This window comes from Etheostoma spectabile, chromosome 21 (assembly GCF_008692095.1).
Source record: "Etheostoma spectabile isolate EspeVRDwgs_2016 chromosome 21, UIUC_Espe_1.0, whole genome shotgun sequence".
Classification (NCBI taxonomy): domain Eukaryota; kingdom Metazoa; phylum Chordata; class Actinopteri; order Perciformes; family Percidae; genus Etheostoma; species Etheostoma spectabile.
The window spans coordinates 19,495,302-19,513,079 of NC_045753.1; the positions used below are offsets into that span (position 1 = coordinate 19,495,302).

The 17,778-nt window shown below is 37.4% G+C and overlaps 2 protein-coding genes across 2 annotated transcripts in view; both read left to right on the forward strand.

Moving 5' to 3' along the window:
- Positions 1–6,496, forward strand: part of LOC116671298 (mucin-13) — a 10,526-nt gene extending 4,030 nt beyond the window's left edge. The window contains exons 3-12 of the mRNA XM_032502484.1: positions 1–26; positions 1,833–1,942; positions 2,338–2,396; positions 2,527–2,690; positions 3,611–3,739; positions 3,841–3,886; positions 4,100–4,137; positions 4,859–4,946; positions 5,251–5,527; positions 5,767–6,496. The exon at positions 1–26 is cut by the window's left edge and continues 106 nt beyond it. Coding sequence (XP_032358375.1) covers positions 1–26; positions 1,833–1,942; positions 2,338–2,396; positions 2,527–2,690; positions 3,611–3,739; positions 3,841–3,886; positions 4,100–4,137; positions 4,859–4,946; positions 5,251–5,527; positions 5,767–5,922 — 1,093 coding nt within the window. The 3' untranslated portion in view covers positions 5,923–6,496. The remainder of the gene's footprint in view (positions 27–1,832; positions 1,943–2,337; positions 2,397–2,526; positions 2,691–3,610; positions 3,740–3,840; positions 3,887–4,099; positions 4,138–4,858; positions 4,947–5,250; positions 5,528–5,766) is intronic.
- A 1,829-nt stretch (positions 6,497–8,325) lies between these two features.
- lrp2b (low density lipoprotein receptor-related protein 2b) overlaps positions 8,326–17,778 on the forward strand; it is a 47,748-nt gene continuing 38,295 nt past the window's right edge. The window contains exons 1-16 of the mRNA XM_032502378.1: positions 8,326–8,423; positions 9,413–9,523; positions 9,694–9,816; positions 10,156–10,272; positions 10,471–10,581; positions 11,905–12,021; positions 12,508–12,624; positions 12,896–13,039; positions 13,493–13,609; positions 14,001–14,129; positions 14,433–14,602; positions 14,863–15,086; positions 16,130–16,336; positions 16,478–16,680; positions 16,954–17,094; positions 17,488–17,697. Of these exons, the coding sequence (XP_032358269.1) occupies positions 8,357–8,423; positions 9,413–9,523; positions 9,694–9,816; positions 10,156–10,272; positions 10,471–10,581; positions 11,905–12,021; positions 12,508–12,624; positions 12,896–13,039; positions 13,493–13,609; positions 14,001–14,129; positions 14,433–14,602; positions 14,863–15,086; positions 16,130–16,336; positions 16,478–16,680; positions 16,954–17,094; positions 17,488–17,697 (2,308 nt within the window). The 5' untranslated portion in view covers positions 8,326–8,356. The remainder of the gene's footprint in view (positions 8,424–9,412; positions 9,524–9,693; positions 9,817–10,155; positions 10,273–10,470; positions 10,582–11,904; positions 12,022–12,507; positions 12,625–12,895; positions 13,040–13,492; positions 13,610–14,000; positions 14,130–14,432; positions 14,603–14,862; positions 15,087–16,129; positions 16,337–16,477; positions 16,681–16,953; positions 17,095–17,487; positions 17,698–17,778) is intronic.

Sequence of the window (17,778 nt, forward strand, 5' to 3'; positions counted from 1 at the left end):
TTATGACAGCAGAAGATGTGAGAGTGGTAAGTATTTGTTTGCATACCAACACTGTGAGGTTGTTACTCCATGAGAAAGTGACTTGATGAATTATAATACAAAAGTCTAGTATGGGATGTAGGAAGTCCTTGTTGAGAAGTGTTACTTTAAGCCATATTATTATCCTTTTCAGCATCATATTTGTACTCTTGGGGTCTACTAGGATAGGTGTACATGCAGAAAAAGTGCTATCTGTGAGAGGGAAAGCTTAATTTGGAGTGAAATGTGTTTTTTTGTACGTAATACATTGAGTACATACACACAAAAACTATATAACACACTAAAAAAATGTCAGGTCGGTCAAAATGATTACCACCTTTTCAAGACAAGTTACGCTACAATTGTTTAAGAAAAGAACTTAAGCTTTCCTATCTTTACTTTGAGGTTGCTAGGCAAGCAGAGAACATTTCATGCTAGCCTTGTCTTGAGTCTCAATGCTAAGCTACCGGTAAGTGCCTTTATTTAGTGGACAGTAGAGTGGATTTACACTCACCGGCCACTTTATTAGGTACCCCATGCTAGTAACGGGTTGGACCCCCTTTTGCCTTCAGAACTGCCTCAATTCTTCGTGGCATAGATTCAACAAGGTGGCGGAAGGATTCTCAGGGAGTTTGGTCCATATTGACATGATGGCATCACACAGTTGCCGCAGATTTGTCGGCTGCACACATGATGCGAATCTCCCGTTCCACCACATCCCAAAGATGCTCTATTGGATTGAGATCTGGTGACTGTGGAGGCCATTTGAGTACAGCGAAATCATTGTCATGTTCAAGAAACCAGTCTGTGATGATTCAGCTTTATGACATGGCGCATTATCCTGCTGAAAGTAGCCATCAGAAGTTGGGTACATATGGTCATAAGGGATGACATGGTCAGCAACAATACTCAGGTAGGCTGTGGCGTTGCAACGATGCTCAATTGGTACCAAGGGGCCCAAAGAGTGCAAGAAAATATTCCCCACACCATGACACCACCCCCACCAGCCTGAACCGTTGATACAAGGCAGGATGGATCCATGCTTTCATGTTGTAGACGCCAAATTCTGACCCTACCATCCGACTGTCGCGCAGAAGAAATCGAGACTCATCAGACAAGGCACGTTTTCCAATCTTCTATTGTCCAATTTCGATGAGCTTGTGCAAATTGTAGTCTCAGTTTGTTCTTAGCTGAAAGGAGTGGCAACGATGTGGTCTTCTGCTGCTGGTAGCCCATCTGCCTCAAAGTTCGACGTACTGGTGTTCGAGAGTGTCTTCTGCCCACCTTGGTTGTAACGGGTGGTTATTTGAGTCACTGTTGTTCTATCACGCGAACCAGTCTGGCCATTCTCCTCTGACCTCTGGCATCAACAAGGCATTTCCGCCACAGAAAAATGCCGCTCACTGGATGTTTTTTCTTTTTCGGACCATTCTCTGGAAACCCTAGAGATGGTTGTGCGTGAAAATCCCAGTAGATTAGCAGTTTCTGAAATACTCAGACCAGGCTTTCTGCACCAACAATCAGCCACGTTCAAAGTCACTCAAATCTTTCTTCCCATACTGATGCTCGGTTTGAACTGCAGGAGATTCTCTTGACCATGTCACATGCCTAAATGCACTGAGTTGCCGCCATGTGATTGGCTGCTTAGAAATGAAGGTTAGACAGAGCAGTTGGACAGGTGTACCTAATAAAGTGGCCGGTGAGTGTATTTTCTCCTCTAACTCGGCAAGAAAGTGAAAAAGCCTGTATTCCTAAATAATTGGTTTTAACAGGAGTGTATTCAACTTTCCTAAGATGATATTTTCCTATTTTAGCTAAAGTTTTTCCTGGACAACTAACCCTGTCTGGAATAACTTACAATGAAAACATGTCTGACAATACATCACCAGAATTTGAAGTTGTCTCAAAAGCTATTACTAAAGAGGTAAGCTTTTAGGTAAGTTTTTATTTCATTTTAATCTTTTGGAATACGTTTCAGGTAAAGCACACCTCTTGTGTTGTTTAAATATGCCTTAACTACTTTGCAAGGAGTGACACAAATATTTGTTTATTATTTTATATACAGTATATTATTTTAATTTTCCTGTAGTTCACAGCTAACTAACTGTGGCCGTTGCATTACATCTGATGCAACAGCAAAGACTTAATGCCAGTGATAGTTCACTTAACTCACCAGTGCTACACTCCATGCATGTGGTAATGAATGTACTTTGTTGTTACATAATATCTATCTATCCCAGGAGTGAAGTTGATTTAAAGGGGCCTGTCAGCTGATGCCCTAAACAAAACGTTTTTTTCTTTTTCTTCTCCAAAACACAGCTGTCGAATGTTTTCAAAGACTCGGTGGGTTACTCTAAATCTACAGTCTTAGCACTCGGGTAAGTCAGAGTCACAATGATCTGACTGTCTGTCAATCTAGAACCACGCTTCCTACAATCCACTTACGGCATATTGAACTTAATAATTGCAGAATATAATCATCATTAAGTGTGATTTTTGTCTATACAGGCCCAATAAAGCCAGTAAAGTTTGGTCAAGGTCTGAAACTGGGGTCAAAGCAGATGTAGAGATCCTCTTCTCAGAACAGGCTGAAATCACAACAGCACAAGTTACAGAGACGATGAAAGCAGCCAGCAGTGGAGAAGGTGTTCTGAAAGGTGCAGTCTTTGAAGGTAAGTCTATCTATCAAGTGTAAATGTCACTATTTTACCCAGTTTGATGGTGGGAATAATATTGAAACAAGACATTTGATTTCAGGAAGAACATAATTGAAGAGTTTTGTTTGAAAATGCTGTATGCTACATCTGCAGCATTGTCTGAAATGAATTCATGATTACTTCATTTTATTTGGTCCTGCTAAAAGTTTTTGTAGATGGATGTCACTGTTAGGGCTGTGAATTGCAGAATCGTCCGTTGTTGGGATTTTTTAAGACACTATGCTCACTTTGGGTTTTGGCCAATAGATAATTTCACTTGCTGTAATTAAAAAATAAAGTGTATCATAGTACATGAAAATGTGTTGCCATTAAAATGTTCTGTGTTTTTGTTAGATACTAGTACTGTAACATAGTGAGGTTTAGTGTTTTTCTTTTCTTTTATATTCTTTGGTGATTTCTTTAAATTGCAGACAATTAGTGTTTTTAAAAAGTCTGTTTCTGTTTTTTTTTAATTGTTCTTCCGAGAGTCTCAAAAGGACTTTAATAGCAAGCCTGTAGAGGCATTGGAGCCTTTCAGATATTAAATGTTAGTGTAGCAGCGTGTGGCAAGGCTCGGGTTGTTTTTCAACCATCCAGCAAAATACGTTACCCTTTTTTTAAAATCTTTTATCAGTTATGAATCTGATTACAAGTATGTTTCTAGGCCCTCTGTCTAAGCACATATAGGGATATTCGTACAGTGTACGGAGTATCATTCAGCCAATGAGTAAAAACGTCCTTCTAATAATGGTATTTCTCAACTCCTACCAGAATACTGAACACTTCGGACCATTGTTCATATCTAGTTATTTATTTAATTTCGTACCACTGTATTTATTTGAATTTGGTGTACTGACTCTATCTTATCTTATTTTGTTGTGTTTTTTCATTTAAAGGTACAGACCTGTGTAAAAAGAAGCCCTGTGATGAGAGCAGTACAACGTGCAAATGGACAGATGGATTGTCTACCTGCACCTGTTCGAACAATTATATTGAAACGGACTTCTCTACCAAACTTTGCATTGGTGAGGGCCTTTATTGAGTGTAAGAGAGATAAAGTGTATGTGTTACATAAGAACCTTTTTTTTTTAAATCTAAACTCCTTCTACTTTTTCTACTTTTCCAGCTTGTCCCAGCGGTCAAAAAGCTGAGGGTTCCAAAAAATGTGTCAAGTGAGTGTTTAAATGTCAAAGCATTATCCGGATTGTAAAAACAATGTTCTATCCAATTATATACCTTATTATGTTTCAACAACATTTAATGTGAACCATATTGAGAGGGAAAATGCAGAGAGCCACTGTAAATATGACCTTTGTCTGTAGAGAGCATGGATATAAATGACATCAAATGAAATTATAAAATGAACCATTCTTCTTGTCTTTCAGTTGTCAATTTGGTTATTCTGGTTTTAACTGTACTGAATGTGAGTATACAGCATGTGTTTGACAGTAAAGGCAAGAACAACAGACAATCCTTTTAAAAGAGGAACGTGAGAAATCCCTTTTTGACAATAGTGATTAATCATCAAATACACCAAATCAGAGGGAGCCCCAACCTATCCTGACACAGTAACATACAGCACGAAATCCATAGAAAATAAGAGAAAATAATAAACATTGATAAATCATGGGTCGCCAAGCGCTTTAATAGTTAGAACCACAGCTTGAGTGAACTACACTACATGGACATTGAATCTTCTTCAAAGGGAGGCATATTGGATACACTTTCTTAACACCCTCATTCTTAATAGTTTGACTGAGAGAATTTTATTTGCTTGTTTCTTATGAATTTGTGACATGTTTTTTTTAAGTTAAAAGACTAATATATATATATATATATATTTTTTTTTTAAATGGTGATTAAATTGTAGGGGGGGGAGTTTTGTTCATGTTGTGAGCTGTATGTTTTATATACTGTGTGTGTGTGTGTGTGTGTGTGTGTGTGTGTGTGTGTGTGTGTGTGTGTGTGTGTTGTGTGTGTGTGTGTGTGTGTGTGTGGTGAGAGAGTCCTTTATTGCTATGCCTGTGCTTTGCCTGTATGTGTGTGAAACACTTGGCAGATTTGATTTCATAGAAAGGTTGTTATTAAATTAATTTCAATAGCGTGGCCTTGTTATTGATGTCCTTTTCATTGGGTTTTGTTAGCATGGAAGCTGGTGCTGGTAATTGTTGGCTCTGTGCTCGGGGGACTGCTGCTCATCACACTCATTCTTCTGCCTATAGTGGCACGCAAGTGAGTTTCTCATCTATTCACTCACCCCCTTCTAGTCATTCATTACTGCCTCTGCCTCTGTGTCATGTTTATCTCTCACTTACGCTACACATTAACCTTTATGTAACCCATCAGATTAATTATGAACCTTTATTATTGTGTCAAGGTAGCCTGGTGTTTTTAACGTGTCATTATTTTAGAAACATATTTAGGAATTAATTTAAGTCATAGAAAATCAATTCACAAATGCAACGATGACTTTAATGCAGAAATACAGATTCAGTACCAGTAGAAAGTAATGTGTTAATATGTTTTCTTTTGTTAGATCCTCAAAGAAAAGCTCCAAGATGAACAAAAATGCAGACATTGGGAAGCCTTACGTTAGCCACCCTCCTGCCAATAAACCATTGGTTAACAGTAGCTTAGCCAACAGCCAGGCAACCTCTGTTAACAGGCAAGCCAATGGCCTGTCAGCCTTTGCCAATGGTGGGGTGCCCAGGATCCCACGGGCCACAACCACCACCAGCTGGGACAGCAGGACCAACCTGGAGATGACTCCAAACACCAGCCGGCAAAACTTGATCCCTGTGGGGAGGAACTCTGTGAGTATACATCTGTGTATTTGATAAAGAAAGAGGAGCAACGTCAGAGAGTAGTAAGTTTTAATTTAAGAAGTATAAAATGTAAAAACTATTTCCTAAAAGGGTTTAGTTCACGGAACAGAAAGAGCCAAAGTAGAATGTTAGTAGAAACTATTCAGCAGAGTAAGAGAAGTTAACGTTTGGGATGTACATGGCTGGTTTTGCAATTCTCTCATGAAGAAACTCTCTTCTCATTGTAGCGTTACTACGACGACCATGATGACAATCAGTATGCTCAGGCTCCCTCCCAGACTAACCCCTATGCCCAGAATCGACCTGAGGTCAACCCATATGCTCAGAACCGAGGCAACAGCAATCCATACTACATGCACGACGATGAAAGAAGGTTGAATTAATGAGGATGAACAAAGATTCATCCTGCAGTGACATTTACCCAGATCAAAAACTCTTCCCCCTCCCCAAATAACTGTGCACCATTAAAACACCATCATGCTGAGAGTTGTGGGAATAGAAACACAACAGTTTCATAGGTCCTATGCAGTATTGTAAACGCTATGTTGATCCATTATAAGCTTTCATAAATCATTCCTGTCCTTCCTTTATTATTCTTTGTTCATGTTTGGGATATGATATGCACTGTAGGTCTTTATAAAAGGTTCTTAATATTAGTATTGTTAATTAACTAGAACATTACTCTTTTAAGAATGTCTAATCGTTCATTGATGTTGACACCCAGAAATGAGGAGCTGTTCGATATCATTGCACAGATAATGTCTCCCTCGTCTGTGTATTTACAACTTCTCATCACCATGTTTTGCTTCACTCAGATTTTGTAAATGACATGAAGCTTTTTTTATCAAATAGAATCGAATGACTTATTCTTCCAAATCAGGGCATGTTAGGTCCCTCTATATATCTCAGGTTATTATTTGCATAAAATGTTTACTAAATTGAAATTGTTTGGTGTTTTATTTTGTTCAACTGAGTTACTTTCCTGTCTGATTATGAATAAAGCTGTTATTCAAAATGAATTAAATATTTTCCCACGTATCTTATATTATTATTTTGTCTTTTTCTGCCACAATAAATCGTTATATTTAATTCATTTTAACCATGTTAATATATATACAATAAAAAAAAAACTATTTTAGTAATAATTAAAGACTTCCCATTACTTACCATACAAGCAGGATGCCAATACATTTTGTCTGTCCAAAAGATTCAGGTGCTGATGGGTTTTTCTGCAGGTCAGCTTCCCTTTTAATTTGGTCCCAAAGAAGTAAATATGCTTTGAAGAAATTGACATTGAGTGTGTCTTTTTTAAAGTAATGGTCCAAATATATTTACATTTACAAAATGTAAAGATTGTCCTTAAAGTTTGCTATTGTGCTTTGGACAGTAAAGCGTGTGGGTTCCTCCTCTCAAACAAATACATCATTCTATATCAACGTAGATGTGTTCACGGAATTTAAGTTAAAAGCAAATGTGTCAGTTTTCAAAGCGTTATTATGCAAATGTTATTTCTCAGAAGAAAAGAACAATAAAACAGTGACTGCACAGCAGGTGAATCGGCTAGAGGGGGGTGGTGATGGCGCAGTGGAAGACACATAACCCCTAGTTGATCCAGAGGCGTGCAACCTCTGATATATAACAAAAATTGTAAGTTGCTTTGGATAAAAGCATCAGCTAAACGACATGTAATGCATAAAAAAAACACTTGGTTTAAAGCTTGAGTGGCTGGTAAAACATGTAATAATTTGTGTTGTGGGAAGATTACATCGGATTTGTTGAAATGCTGATATACCCTTTGCCAGAACACGTGCTAAATATGATTTAGCTGTAGCTTGATTTTTTTTTTCTCTACTGAGGAGGATAAATGTGACAAAACAGCATTTGCCACTAGAAGATATTCACCACTTTTTGTTTCTCTCAAAGCAATATGCCTGTGTGCTGTAAACCAATTAAGCGGATATACTGTGACAAGGTCACATATTGAAAAATGCAATAAAAAGCCACCGAAGCTGTCAATATTTCGTTTGTTTGAAGGTTGTAGCTAATGTGTCAGTCAATTAATTGATATTAGGATTTCCCACAAAGCTCATTTAATGATAATCTTATTTGTCATTCTCAAACAGTGTGAAATTTATTGACCATGACATATCCCTGTAGTTCTGCAAAACAAATGTCTCATTTATGTAGAAAATGTAAAAATAGTACCTACAACACATTCCTAAAGACCTTCAATTGTACACCAACACCTTTCCTATATGCAATTACAAAAGGTATATTAATAATGTGTGTTGCACAAATATTGTATTTGTGTGCAATTAATTAAACAGCTGTCATTTACACTCATATACCCTTTTTTTCACCACATCACACATGACTACCTTTGTGTACACCACTCTTACAAAAATTAATCAGATTGGAATTATGTTCTTAAAGGTTCTTTATAGGATGTAAAGAACTAATAAAAGAAAAAGTCTCATTAAAAAACTCATGATCATTGGTATTTTCAGGACCTACATAGACTATCAACTCTGGTTTTTGCCACAGACAGTGTTAACTTCCTGACACAGTGTTACAAAAAAAAAATGAATAGTTTTGCTGATGTGGACAACATACCAACAGGTAAAAGTTAATCTTAAATGAAGTTTATGTAAAGAAGCGAGCTATAAAAGCTGTATTACAGTATGTCACGTTGTTGGTCTGCTGGTTGCTCCGGGTCAAACATCTCAGTCCCAAAGGCTTTATCTTCCTCAGGCTCATGACACAGTCAGATGTAGCATGACTGTACATACTCTGTCAAACGAACACGAAAATTAAATAATGGTCCTTAGAAGTCTTCATCTTCTGTCTCTTCTACTGTTGTCCAAAGGAATTCAAATTTCACAAGGTATGTATCTTCTTGATTTCACAACACTATGTTTTCTAGTCACACACTGTTGTAAAAACTTAGTAATGAGAGAAGAATAAACATACTTGCCAATGGTCAGGAGTGGGAATTTTGGATGTATGCATCATCAGTGTTATTTTGACCAAAATATTGAGTTTTAAGGGATTTCATGTTTCATAATTACTGTAGTTTTTAAACTGTATAAAAATGTTTAGAGATCTTTGCTTGGATAAGATCTGAGTACTTTGACACCCCAAGAAAATATTGCATGAATAAAAATCACGACAATTTTAGCTGTTTCAATGTATTAACACAACAATCAATTTTTAAAAAGTTCACTTACAAAATTATACAATTATATATTATAAAATATTGTGAAAATAATTTTAAGAAAGTAAAGGTTTACCTCCAAAGTACATACAGCTAAATTAAATTCATGCCTATGCAAGGTTTGGACTTTTTGCCGGTTGTGCCTCATTCAAAATGATATTTTTAAAAATACTGAATACACAAGTGATACAAATTACATGTCTCTGTGCTATAGTTGAGACAACAATCATCTATTTGAAATGATAGGCTGCCAATGTAATAAGATGTTTATTCATGGTGAAGAATTAACTTTCCTTTAATTACAGAATCACATGTTTTCAGGTTAAAATGTTGCACACTTATTGTGGTTTAAGCTGTCATAAACATGGTAACTCATTTGTCAAGGAAATAGTAAAAAGCTTTTTTTTTCAATTTAAGCAACGTGGACATCGCCTGCCAGGGAAATCTAACATTGTATTTTAAACATATAAAATGTGTGAAAGTACTCTAAGGTACTCTATGTAACTAAAATCATGCAGGTTGAGACTACATTATTACCTTAAAAAGATGAATGATAACAGGCGTTTAAAACCCATCCTCCTGTCTGTGTGTGTGTTTGTGTGTGTGTGTGTGTGTGTGTGTGTGTGTGTGTGTGTGTGTGTGTGTGTGTGTGTTTGCAGGAGGTTGTGGCAGTGGGGAGTTTCAGTGTACTAATGGACAATGCATCAACACAGCTTGGAGGTGTGATGGGACTAAAGACTGTGCAGATGACTCTGATGAGCTGAACTGTCGTGAGTAGGACAATCATAGGCGCAATTTACAGGGGGAATGGGGGGGGGGGGGGGGGGGGGGGAGTTTTTGGCAGGAAAAGAACAAACAAAGAAAGGAACATGAAACCATACCCAAACACAGTGCTATTATTTATGTGTAAACTCTTCAAACGTTTTGTTGTTTGTGGCAGCCCCTCCATCATGCACCTCGCAGCAATTTCAATGTGTGACAAGCGGTGAATGCATCTCTTTGGGATTTGTCTGCGATGGAGAGGAGGATTGCATCGATGGCTCAGATGAACAAAGAACCTGTGGTATGTAGTGTTTATTTTTATTGTGGTGTTGTTTACAATGAGAGACTGACTAAAAAAATATTATGAAAATTGAATGAAAGTAGAGCATGTTATGTTCTATATCATGCTGTAAAAAGCTGCATGTTCATGTGCTGTAATAAAGAGTAAAACCACTAGGTGGCCACATCAAGTCACTATGAAACTGAAGCATTTTAATAGTGAAATGCACAGAGTGAGAATTAAACTTGTACTATATGTAAATAAACTTTATGATTAAGCATGTTGTCATTTCAAATTCCAAATTACAAGTCTGCAGCATAGCATTTTAAGACTAAACCCAGTCACATGCTCTGGGTTCAGGTGGACGGACCTGCAGCCCAGACCAGTTCACCTGCCAGGAGGGCCAGTGTATCCCTGGCAATTACAGATGTGACCATGTAAAGGACTGCGTGGACAACTCTGATGAGAACAACTGCAGTAAGACTTTTACATCTAAACTTAGGACACTGTACTTTGAAGTCAGTCCAAAATTCACAACACTGATGTATACTGTAAGATATTTTTGTTCACTTCAATAATTTAAGGTTTTTGATATAGGTCCTTTTATTTGCATTATTGCGCAGGAAACTGATAGTCCTTTCAATTAATAAAATAAGTTTGTGTTTTTTTTTGCAGACTATCCACATTGCACTGAGAAGACATGTGCTAATGGAGCCTGTTACAACAACTCTCAGTACTGCAATGGGCTGCAGAACTGCAGAGATGGCTCTGATGAATTCAACTGCAGTGAGTAAATGAGACTCACAGCAAACCCAGATGTCTTGGTTTAGTGATGGTTTAGCAGATGCTTAAAAATATACATGTTCTGTTCTGTAACACTAAGAACAAATGGAAGCTGGGTATTATTATGTTAAATACAGAAAACGTTTTCTGTGCAAGATAGTTGCTTCAGATAACATGATAGGAATAGAGCAGTGATGTTGTAATGTAAATGTTTACTGAGTTAAAAAAAATCGTTGTGCTGTAAAATAACAACAAAGTGAATAATGGGACATGGGTAGTAATAGAGTTAAATTGGTCTTTTGGATCACAGCCAGGCACAGATTGAAAGTTGGGAGTGACTTGCTCATAGTAGACAACATTATGTTAAAAATGAAAAGATGTATTATTATGTACATCCTAATTTTCTATCACAAGACATTCACATTTTTTTTAGTGAACATATTACATTACAACATTTCAGACACATACTCAATATAGGGATCCAGAGAAAACAAGCATATTATTTAAAATAAAAAATAAATAATAAATTAATAAAAATAGTGTTAATAAAAACACGTATAATCGGGAAACATACTTATTCTTACATAATTAGTTCACCGTACCGTTTAACAGTTTTGTTTTGAAAGTCTAAATTTACTAAAAAAAAGTGGTGAAATTGGGGGTAACGTTTGTTATTTTGCATTTATGGAAGTAACATTTCCTGATGATGAATTCATTTAATATTATATTTCTCATGTTGAAAACAAAATTATATTTTTACACTCAATTTTGATATTAGGATTATAGGCAAAAATGTGTCATTCGAGTCCAAAAAGTAATTAAATATGTACGTACAATGGTAAAATAATTGCGTTAAAGATTCAGGTTCATCTTTTAAAAAAAATAAATACATTACGTCTTTGTTTTTGTTTTTTAGCTAAATGACAACTAACGTGGTGGGAAGGTTTAAACAAATATCGAGAAACAGAGTCATATTTTTATTCCAGCTGGATATAAGTGTGGTCAAGTAATCTGGAAATGTCTTTAAAACAGCAGTAAGTGTTGTAAATAATCTTAAAATGTTTCTTTGAACAAACTTTGGCGACAATTTATCTGTAGCATAAGTTAAACGTATGCTGTAACGTTAGTTAGCTAGCTTAACGATACGTTACGTTACGTTAAGCTAACTAACGTTACCTTTTGGTTCTTTTTCAATTTTTACTTCCTCGTGCATTTGGTGACCCTAAAATTGAAAAGTATTTAGCTGTCGCTTCAGTTTATGTTGCCCATATTTCGAGGTTGTTTTTTTTAGCACTTCTAAATTCAGTCGCTGTGTTTTATTTTCAGCGTCACAGCACTGTCCCATCCACCAGTATCAGTGTGCAAACGGCTACTGTGTCCCTGATTCCTTTGTGTGTGACCACTGGAACGACTGCGGGGACAACAGTGATGAGCAAGACTGTGGTAAGGATGAAAGTGTTTTGACAGGATTTGGTTTGACCGCAATCCTGTTTTGTGTCATTTCAGTATGTAGTTTTCATCTGAAATAAATTGGACAGTAGGCCTGGATATGATGTTAAAGTTATCTTGTTAGAAGACCAATTTGTTCAACCTTAAATGGTGTAAATGCAACCCCACGACACCAAAATACAGTGGTTTCTCATGTTCAAGTTGCTCAATAGTTTAATGCAAGGTCCTATGGCATACAAGTTAAGTGTATAAAGATGGGCAACAGTTATGTCTGTCTAGAAGACACACTGTTCATTATTCTGAACATATTTACACAAATATTTTGTGTTGGAAATTTTGCAATTAAAGTTGTTACGCTTCAAAAAGGCTTATCTATTAGTATTGTATTTATTATTAAGAATAGTGTTTTTTTTATTTTTTTTTTATTTGATGGCACATGATTGAGATAACAAATCTGAATCCTATGTATTTATTCTTAAGCGTACCAGAGCTGTAATGGCGGTGAGTTCACATGTTCCAGTGGCCGTTGCATTCCTCAGCGCTGGGTGTGTGACCGTTTCAATGACTGTGGGGACTACAGTGATGAGAAAGGATGTGGTGAGATAACTTGTTCTTATTAATAGTTTAAACTGTATATTCAATATTGCACAATACTAAGTTGTAATGGTATAGATGTGGAGTTTCATTAAAGAATGACCACTGAGAAACAAATGACTGCAGTGATGGAATAACCCATTTTGAAAAAATGGTAGCCAAAGACTTTTAGGAAACGTAAAGAGTAGTCTAAACAAATGTTGACAGATGACCAAAATAGAAAACTGCTATTTGCATACCTTAAACAATATCTTGTCTTTCTGTGTCTTTTTAGATAGTAACTCTAGAGACTGTTACCCTGGTGAGTGGGGATGCCCAGGCTCGTCAGTGTGTATACCAGTGGGCAAAGTGTGTGATGGCAAAACTGACTGTCCTGGAGGAACAGACGAGACCAACTCCACAGCACAGCAAACTTGCAGTAAGTCACACAGATGTTAATGTTTTAAATGGGTTGAAAAATGTAGAACTCTGCAATGTATGCCTATGATATGTGTCTTAATGCATAAGTGAAAATAGCCTGATCCGAAAAAAACACAGAATTCATTTATAGGGCTACACAGTACATTTAGGTGTAAGGGTTTTAGACGTTACAGTGTATTGTACTCATCATTAATGTTTCACAGAAGTCAGCTGTTGAGACTGCAATATGATACTTTCCCCTTCTATATAACTGCCTTTACATACACCTGGTTTAAGATTAACTTTTATCAGGTAATTTTCCTTTCGGCGAACACTAATGGCCTCCGTACTCAGGTGATGTTGGCTATAATGCTGGTCACAAGACTGATAATGATGCCCTGGCAGACAAAGCTGCGCACATGATCCCAAATAAAGATTTATCCATTAGGATTTATATGATTTTTACTCACAGGCCTGGCGCAGTGCTCTGCCTTGAGTTGCGAGTTCCATTGCCACCCGTCTCCTCAGGGAGGTGCGTGCTACTGCCCTGATGGTTTCACTGTGGCCAATGATAGCCGTTCCTGTGTAGGTGAGTGACATGTACCATGTTTGTTTTTGTGAAAACAACATCTATATTCTTTAAACATGTACTGTAGTTAAGCAACAGGAGGAAGCGGTACTTGATGAAGTTTTTAAGTGATTTTGAAGTAGATACTTTCTGAAATCTCCTAACATTGTTGCAAGATCTGTGGATTACTTCCATGGTAACATAAATACATTGCATGATACCTTATTCTGCAATGTGGTGTTATTTTAGTGTTAAATGCTAGTTTGTTTTAATAAAGGGAGTATAGAGCTTTTGGTTAAATAGTCTCAGCCATTTTACTTTGACTTTTAATTTTCTCTGGTTGCAATTACTGTTATTGATCCTTATCCTAATGCCTAATCGATAACAAATGGCTTTTTGTTTTATTGCCCAGACTATAATGATTGTCAAATCTGGGGGATCTGTGACCAGCTGTGCGAAGATCGTCCTGGGACCCACCACTGTAGCTGTGCTAATGGATACTTCTTGGAGCAGGGTCATGTCTGCAAAGCCAATGTGTCGGGTACAGAAAGTCACACATCACAGTGTATCTTTATATGTTTCTGTTGCTACATGATCTATGTGTTGTTTTAAAGGGCAATATTACTTAGTTAAGAGAACAATACTTTAAATTAACTGTGCAATCTCTGGTATGTTGCTCATAAGAATTATAAGGCCTATTTCTTTTTACATTTACTAAAGGTTAATGTTTTTCTTTACAGTGATTTGTTTTTTATAAAATATGTTTTTTAAATAATTTTGTCTAATTATATCAAACATCTAAGATGACTTTTTGAAATAAATTCACTGCTGACGTGTTTTCCAGCTGGAATGCCACAGCTAATTTTCACCAACGGAGGTGATGTGATGATGGCTGATATACACGGACGCTTTGTCAGAACTCTGGTGCCTTCCCAGGGCAAAGGTTATGCTGTAGGGGTGGCATATCACTGGCACAGCGACATAGTCTTTTGGAGTGATACATATACCAAAAAGGTCAGTCTGGAGCGTTGTCTGGTGACATTTTGTGATGACAGTATTCTTTCCCCTCACCTATTTTATAATTGTTTATATACAGTATGATTAACACCAGCTTCTTGTGTATCCAAACTGCACGAATTAAGTTCAACAACAATACTTTCTGTTGGCAACTGAGAAGCTGCTGTGGCTTTTATGCTTTTCTCAAGGGCACTAAGGCGGTAGGTAAGTTGGGCAGAAACACCCACTCGTCCTAAACCCTGTCATTCTCTTGCCAGGTGTACTCTGCCAACTACAATGGTGGTAACATTAAGGAGGTTCTGACTGCTGCAGTCCAAAATGTACAGAACATTGCTGTAGACTGGATCAACTTCAAACTTTATGTCTTAGAGGCTTTGATGCAGCGTATCGACATGTGCAACTTTAATGGAGGGAACAGGGTCACACTGTTGGCTGAAAACCTGCAGGCACCTCATGGCCTCGTCCTGGATCCTACCGTGGGGTGGGTTTAAATGCTTTAGTCTATCAAAGCTGCTTCCGAAGCTGCTGAGAAAGGCATGCATGGCAATCCATTTCAGACATAAATTTCATGAGCTGCCTGCCAATAACATCTAATTTTAATAAGATAATGCTATGTAACAATGTATGTAATTTGCAAGGCAAGGCAAATGTGTTCTTACAACACAATTTGATCCAAAGTCAACCCAATATGCTTCACAGATTACACAGAGTAAATCAAAAAACAAAATAAAAGAAACAAAAAAAATGCACATAGAATAAAAGCCATAGAAGTTTTGAAGTTCTGTGAAATCTGGCTGTCAATGCAATGATCTGAGAACAGTTGAACAGAGTTATTCATGTCAGTGTTATAATTATTATTTTTTTTAAATAAAACTTAAATTATGCAATGTGGTAAAGACTGGTCCAAAGTCTGCTCTATGTCATTTGTCAGGGATGACATGTTTAGGCTTATCAGTTAAAGCTTATTTGTGTAAAATACAAAGCAACTCTACAAGATTTTAAATAAATCCTGTTAAAGAACTCCATAATTCTATTAAGCCGCCTGCACATAGTCCACAGTGGAACCGCTCTGCACTGGCTGGGCTTTGTTTTCCTATGGAGAGAGCAGTGGAGACAACTGTGAGAAAGTGCTACCCTTGGTTTCGCGACCGCTCGGAATTACTGCCGAACACTGCGCTCAAAGTTAAAATTATTTAAATTTACGTACATAGACTGTATGAGATTATTTTATATTTTTACAGTCTATGGGCGCAACCAAAGCCAGAAGCAGTGATGAAGTGTACCTGCACTGCAACCTACCTTGCAGTTTTGCAGCGGATCAAATGTGTGCGGCTTTATATCCATTTGACCCGGCATCATGTGGCTTATTGTGCATCCCTTTTTTAACAATGTGTTTATTGATTTTGAGTTTGTAAATCACATCAAGTTATACAGTTTATAACAGTTATATAGTTTACCTTTACCCATCACCCCAACCCGCCCATATTGCATCCCTTTAAGTTTTTATTTTTTGCTTGTTTGCAGCTACATGTTCTTCACAGACAAGGGCTATGCTAATGAGCAGATGAAGCTTGAGCGTGCCTTCATGGATGGCAGCAATCGTGTAGAGCTGGTAAAGATCAGACTTGGCATTCCAACCGGAATTACCCTAGATATTGTCACCAAGAGAGTCTACTGGTCTGACAGCCACTTTGACACGGTAGAGACAGTCACCTACAGTGGTTTGGACAGGTAAAGGTTGCACTAAAAATGTTGTCAGTCATTAAAAAGATTTCTCCCTACCTGTAGTATAACTGTAATCTGAAAGGGAAACATTGACACATTCCACATTGTGCTCTTCTTGATGGCCATTAAGGTGTTGTTGTTTCCCAGGAAAATAGTCCTCAATGGTGGAACCCAGGCTCCACATCCTTTTGGAATTGCTGTATTTGAAAACCACGTATTCTTCACTGACTGGACCAAGATGGGTGTGGTGAGAGCCAACCGGTTCAAAGACAACAACCCAGCACTGCTCTATCGTACCACAAAGCGACCGGGCCATGTTGTAGTCTCACACGCTGTCCTGCAACCTGTTGGTATGGAGATGCACTTCCAACCTGTAACAAGTTGGATTAAGTTTAGTGGTCAGAGATGTCCAATTGATTCTGCTGCTTGGATAGAATTAATTCCTTCTTTTTTATGCATATCCGTTTTCTTGTCATTGCTGTCCTCAAAGAGCAACCCACTCTTTCCTTTTGTTTAACACCAGATACACTCTGAATCTCATTTATGTTTATGAATTAATACTACATCAATAAGAAAACAGTGTTGTCATAAAATGAACAGATCTGTCATGTCATGCCCTTTAGTGATGAACCCTTGCGGCAGACACAACGGGGGTTGTGAGCAGATTTGTGTATTGAGTCACCGCTCCGACAATGCCGGTCTGGGCTTCCGCTGCAAGTGCCGCCATGGCTACGACCTGCACACTGACCATCAGACCTGCTTTAGTGAGTTTCTCTTGACTGAGGGCAAAATTTCCTGTTCAGAGTTGGTCACTTGGTTATTTATTTTACAACATTCTCTGTATTCTGCTGTCAGATGCCCATGTTTTTAAGTAGTCAGAAAATAATATGAATGAAATTTACAATATTGTAAAAACATTTTCTAAATTTTAATTTAGAAAAAATTCAATCATTTTATTTCATCATTTGTTTTCATCATTCAATTGCTTGTAGGTTCGCATCACATTTAAGCTATAATGTCCATGAGCATAACATACTTTTCCATCTTGAATATTTTTATCTCAGTTACTTACTTTTCTAACAACAAACTTTTATAATAAAATTGTTAAGACAGTATTTTTACCTGCTAGTTATCACTGCCACTCACTCTTTGAACAGAGGTGAAGGACTACTTGCTGTTGGCCACCTCTCTGGGTGTGCGGGGAATCCCACTGAACGTATCCCTCCAGGAGGACATCACCCTGCCCCTCACAGGGCTCGGGACGTCTTTCTCTGGCTCTGCTGTGGAGTTTGATGGCAACGAGGAAGCCATTTTCTACAACGACAGGTCCACAGGCCTTGTCTATAAGTCAAACCTCAATGGCACTGGTAATTGTATTTAATTTGTGTTATAAAACAACAATACAAGAGCACTAAGGGAGATCACATGTAATAGAAATGTTGCCTGTG